The sequence below is a fragment of the Pinus tabuliformis genome, chromosome 1_2 (assembly GCF_031772625.1).
Source record: "Pinus tabuliformis cultivar Carrire ecotype Pingquan chromosome 1_2, CPIR1, whole genome shotgun sequence".
Lineage (NCBI taxonomy): Eukaryota > Viridiplantae > Streptophyta > Pinopsida > Pinales > Pinaceae > Pinus > Pinus tabuliformis.
Genome location: NC_142298.1, coordinates 973,431,773 through 973,437,796, shown reverse-complemented (window position 1 = coordinate 973,437,796; position 6,024 = coordinate 973,431,773). Strand labels below are relative to the sequence as shown.

Here is a 6,024-nt window from a genome sequence, read left to right as displayed (position 1 = left end):
AGGAAAAATAGGACCACCATGGACATGGCGAGGAGCATGTTGAAGGCAAAGCATTTGCCAAATGATTATTGGGCTGAAGCTGTACATTGTACAGTTTACATTTTGAATAGGTGTCCTACAAAAGCAGTGATGAACAAAGTGCCGGAAGAAGCATGGAGTGGGAGAAAGCAAGGAGTCACCCACATGAGAGTTTTTGGATGTGTGGCCTATGTACACATACCAGATCAGCTAAGGAGGAAGTTGGACATCAAAGGGGAGAAATGTATCTTCATTTGATACAGTGAGGAATCCAAAGCCTACAGGTTGTATATCCCATCCACAAAGAAGTTTTTTGTCAACAGAGATGTTCAATTCATAGAGGAGGAAGCTTGGGATGGAAGCATAGAGAAAACAATGAATGTCAAAAACTATTTGTCTCATGATGAAGATGAAGAGGAGGTGGCTGAAATGCATCCCCAAACAGCAGCGCCAACACAAGGAAAGCAAGGGACACCATTGAGGATAAATGAAAGTGCTTCTCCAAGCACACTACAAGGAGGAAATTCAAGTGCATCTTCAAGCACTTGCACACCAAATGAAAGAGGTAAGAAATTTAGAAATCTAAGTGATATTTATGATGAAGGAATGAATTCCTTATTTGCCTTGTATTGTCATGTTGATGATCCTATTCATTTCGAGGATGCAATTAAAGATAGGAAATGGATAGAAGCTATGGATGAGGAGATGAATGCCATAGAGAGAAACAAAACATGGGATTTGGTTGAGCTACCAAAAGGCAAAGAAGTTATTGGAGTCAAATGGGTTTACAAGACTAAGAGCAATGTTGAAGGCAAGATAGAAAGGCACAAGGCAAGGCTGGTTGTCAAAGGATACAAGCAGCAATATGGGAGAGATTATGAGGAGACTTTCACACCGGTTGCAAGAATGGAAACCGTGAGAGCAGTGTTGTCCATAGCAGCACAAAACAAATGGAAAGTCTACCAAATGGACGTGAAGTCGGCATTCCTAAATGGAGTGTTAAAGGAAGAGGTTTATGTTGAACAGCCTCTAGGCTATGAGAAGAAAGGTGAAGAGAACAAAGTGTTCAAATTGAAGAAAGCTCTTTATGGGCTGAAGCAAGCGCCAAGAGCATGGTACAACAGGATAGATTCATATCTATTGGATAATGAATTCGACAAGTGTGAGGGAGAACCCACCATCTACATCAAAGAAAAAGATGGTAAAATTTTGATTGTTGTCTTATATGTTGATGATGTTATTTTCACAGGTAATGATGATCAGCTCATTGAGAATTTTAAATCAGTCATGAAAAAAGAATTTGAAATGACTGACATGAGTTTCTTGAGATACTTCTTAGGCATAGAAGTAGATCAAAATGAAAAAGGAATTTTTATCTCACAAGCAAAAGATATGTAAATCAAGTGTTGGGCAGATTTAACATGCAAGAATGCAAGGCAGCGATCACTCCCACAGTAATGGGATTAAAACTCAGCAGAGAAGACAGCAGCAAGGATTTTGATCCTAGTTTGTACAAGAGTATTGTAGGCAGCCTTATGTATTTAACAACAACTAGGCCTGACATTATGTTTGCTGTTAGTTTAATTTCCAGATTCATGGAGAGGTCAAAAGAGGCACATTGGCAAGCAGCAAAAAGAATTTTGAGGTATGTCAAAGGTACCAAAATGTTTGGAATTTTATATAATGTCTCAAAACATTCAGATTTAATTAGATACACTGATAGTGATTGGGATGGAAGTGTAGATGATCGGAAAAGCACTTCCAATTATGTTTTTCATATGGGTTCAGGAGCCATTTCATGGGCTTCTAAGAAGCAGTCCATTGTAGCATTGTCTACAGCAGAGGCTGAATATGTGGTAGCTACAGCAGCAACATGTCAAGCAGTTTGGATGAGAAGAATGTTGAGGAGTTTAGGCCAAGAGCAGGCAAAAGCGACAGTGATTTTTTGTGACAATAGCTCATCTATTGCATTGTCAAATAATTCAGTGTTTCATAAGAGAACGAAACACATTGATACAAGGTTTCACTACATCAGAGAATTGGTGAACAATGAAGAAATTGTCCTAGAACATTGCGAGACTCAAGAATAGGTTGCAGACATCTTGACAAAGCCTTTGGATCAGAAAAGCTTTGAATTTTTGAGAAAGTGTCTAGGTATGACCGAATGCCCAGCAATTGAAATTAAAGGGGAGTGTTGAATATGTAATTTCAACGCAGACGTATATCGCCAGAAACCGTTCACCAAACCCGCCTGAGATTTCTCGGACCACTTTCCGGCAAAGACATTTTCCGTATATTTGAGCCCGATACAATATGGTGCAGACATGTGGCTCTCCCCATACGTAAGCAAGTCTGACAATCTTGGGTGCTATCGTTCAGTCATGTAATGCCTCCCGATATCTCCGTCCACCGTCCGATTTACTTCATCAACCTCCGCCGTCGATTGCTCCAAGATGCATACGAACCTGCATCGAATTAAAAATCATGCGTGAAGTAAAAGTCAAGTTTCGTTGACCGCAGACAGTGTTGTTAATATGTTTAATAAATTGTCATAGGAGTAGGTAAACATTTAAGTCTTTCTTATTTACGGCACGTAATATTAAACTTGTTTTGTTAACACATAAAAATATATGTTTTGTGTATGCGTTGACTTTGTACGATATTGTATTTTTGCACACGGGAGGAGATGAAACAAGGTGTTCGTGGCAGCGAAAAAGAAACCAGAGGATGTATGCACAGTAGTGCACAAGATATGCATCTTTGTATTTTGTAATGTTTTGTTTTTGTGGTGTTGACTTTTTGTAATGGAACGGTGAAAACGCACTGCAGTGCGAAGGTGAAATGAGAACAAAGCTTGTAATGTTTTATGTGCTGGAGGTTTTGTAATATGCATGAGCTTATAATGAAATTGTTTTACAGCAATAAACTTATGTAAATTTTTATGCTACAGCAGTAAATGTAAAAGCTCCTTTTACAGCAGTAAAAGTGTATGAAGATTTTACACAGCAGTGTAAAAATCATTTTGTAAAAGAGAGACAAAGTATTTTGTTTTGGTGAAGGTTTTTGGTAAATCCCTCTCAATAAAAGAGGAAGAAATATGTTGTTTCAGGCATTTTTATTTTAAATGAATATCAATCATTTTATAGTGGTGAAATACTCTGTTCCTCAGTAAAAAAAATTTAAGCTTCCCTGTGCAAAAGGATCCTGTGGAGGTGAAACAGAGCATTGCCTCTGTGGAGTTTATTTTCTTTGTTTTTGAGATTTTATCAGAAAAATCCCCAACATGGAAACACTCCTGTCCAATGGAGTGAACCATCTTGAAGTGCGAGATAAATATATTCGGCCTCTTGATGAACGCCCCGATATTTCTTAGGTGTCTGTCTTCGATAGAATTCCGGTGGTGGATCTCAAAGGCCTGGATGGCGCTAACAGAAGAACTGTCATCCAACAAATATGGCGTGCATGTGAGCAGCATGGCGTTTTCCAGGTGAAGCCTTCCATACATTTTTAGTTCGTAATCTCAAATGCTTTTAAAGATTGAGATCAATAAATGATATTTTTTTTCTTGAACCCATTGTTTTAATATAGATAGTGAACCATGGAGTACCAGAAACGGTGATGAAAAACATGATGGAGGTTGGCACAGAATTCGTCAGTATGCCTGCGGAAGACTGAGCATGCTACTTCTCAGAGGACCCCAAGCAACTGACTCGGGTTGTTACAGACAGTCCTAATGTTCGAACAGAATTCCTTAACTGGAGGGACCTTCTGATGCAACCATGTCTACCTTTGGAGGAAGTCATGAGCTCTTGGCCTGAAAAACCTGCAGCATATAGGTAAGGCATTCCACAAATTCTAATTATGTTATTACATATCTTTTGAATCTTTTGTCTAGCCGGATTGCAGTGTCGCTTGGAGTGTCTAGTCTAAAAGCGTTGTCTTAATTGTTTTAAGAAAAATTACTCAACAACATTATTCTTAATATTGTTGTGTTTTAATTTTTCATGTAACACCATTTTGTATATTTTATTTCATCTGCTTTCTTTTTTTGAGCTTATTTCTGCTAACATGAATTCCTGGGGGGGAAAAGTTTTACCAGGATTTCAGAAGGGGCAGAGGTTTTTAATATCTAGAAATGTTAGTGCATGTTTTTTTTTATTTTTTTAGCGGATATTATTTATTTCACTATTTTTTGAATTTAAGTAGATTGTGAATTTCTTATATATTTCAATATCAAATGAACATGGACAAAGTTAATTATTTAACTTCATTTGTTCTAGCTCATGTCTCTAGATATTAATATTCCAGAAATCAATCATTGTCATAAAATACCATTTTGTAGTACTTTCCACTTTCCACCTTGGTTAAAACAGCCAAACAGGTATAAAGCTCCAAAATCAAATAAATATCGACAAAATCAATTATTTAACCTCATTTGATCTAGCTTATGTCCCTGTTGTCCCAAAATATTAATATTCCAGAAATCAACCATCGACATAAAATACCCTTTTGTGCCCCCCTTGCACCTTGGTACAAAAAGGGGCCAAACAGGTATCAAGTTTCAACCATCTAACTCGTTAACTTGTTACAGAGAGACTGCAGGCAAATACACTGTGGAGTTGACAACAATATACCTCAAGCTGCTGGCAGCAATTTCTGAAGCTATGGGGCTCGATTCTGACTACTTGCATAAACTTTTTGGAAAGCCAAGCCAACACATGCATATAAATTACTATCCTCCATGCCCAAACCCAGATCTCACCCTTGGAGTAGGAGGCCATACAGATCAAGGTGGCCTCACGGTTCTAATGCAGGGGGATGTCAGCGGCCTGCGAGTCCTAAACAATGGGATGTGGGTCGCTGTAGAACCCACACCTCATGCCTTGGTCGTCAACTTGGGGGATCAACTGTAGGTGAGTAAAGGCTGCAAGGCACAGCTAGTGTATTATACATAATTTAATTTTCTTGAGTCTTTTAAATGGTGATGGTGTTCATAACTAAAGCCTTTAATTGTTTGTGTAAAATGAGCAGACTGTGACTAATGGGAAGTTCAAGAGTGTTGTACATAGAGCAGTAACCAACTCTTCCACTACGCGTATATCAATTCCAATGTTCTATTCCCCTGACAAGGATTCCTTCATTGCTTCTGCAACGTCCATGATTGATGATCAGCATCCGGCTGTGTACAGAGGATATAAACATGAGGAGTTCTTCAAACGTTTTTACTTTGAGCCATTACAGATCGGTAAGACTGTGTTGGATCAATTCACGGTCGAATATCCAGAGAAAGGTCATTGAATTGATTTATGGCACTCACACTACTACCTTCTTCATCATTTTCATTTGCGTTTTACACAACCATGATGCCATTTACTGAAGTAAAGTAAACTTGCAAAGGTTTCACATGTCTGGTGTGTGGTGTTTATCATTGTGATGTGCTACTATTCTATCTAACTAGCTGGTTTCACATGTCTGGTGTGGTATTTGTAACTGTGATATGTTACTACTCTATCTATTTCTATTTAGCTGGTTTCACATGTCAGGTGTGTGGTGTTTGTAATTGTGATATGATACTACTCTATCTATCTAGCTGGTTTATATTTATCTGGCTTGTTTATGTTTATTTTTCTACTGATGAAAGAGGAGAAAAGGAACCAAGGTGGATGCCATTACAGTGTTACATGACTTCATTTATTTGATTGGAGCTAATATGATATTATATCATATGAATATATGTCTGTATGAATGAGTCACTTTTAAATGAACTCTTATGTAATGCAAGAATAGTGGGTAAACATCACTTAAACTGTTTAATGCAATAATAGTTGGCAACCAAGTGTTTGAATTTATTCTTATTATTTTTTTGAATTTCAATTGTACTAGGGGATTATTAAGATTTTAATTTACTCTTATCAATTTGTTGAATTTCAATAGTAGTAATTAGTATTATGTGGACCAATAGGTTATCACACAGACATCATTGTGTAAATTAAGGTAAATTTTAGT

The 6,024-nt window shown here is 37.5% G+C and overlaps 1 protein-coding gene across 1 annotated transcript; it reads left to right on the top strand.

The window, feature by feature from the left end:
• Positions 1-3,437: 3,437 nt before the first annotated feature.
• On the top strand, positions 3,438-5,316 carry LOC149209240 (protein DMR6-LIKE OXYGENASE 1-like). Its single transcript, XM_089398550.1, has 3 exons — positions 3,438-3,505; positions 4,610-4,838; positions 5,050-5,316. The coding sequence occupies exons 1-3, from the start codon at positions 3,438-3,440 to the stop codon at positions 5,314-5,316; spliced, it is 564 nt and encodes a 187-aa protein (XP_089254676.1).
• Positions 5,317-6,024: the final 708 nt, after the last annotated feature.

Bases quoted from the DNA above. Each gene is read 5' to 3' on its own strand.
- LOC149209240 (XM_089398550.1), top strand. From the start codon at position 3,438: ATGGCGCTAACAGAAGAACTGTCATCCAACAAATATGGCGTGCATGTG. The intron at 3,506-4,609 runs GTGAAGCCTTCC...AACTTGTTACAG, and splicing joins AGCAGCATGGCGTTTTCCAG to AGAGACTGCAGGCAAATACA. The intron at 4,839-5,049 runs GTCAGCGGCCTG...TAAAATGAGCAG, and splicing joins CGGTTCTAATGCAGGGGGAT to ACTGTGACTAATGGGAAGTT.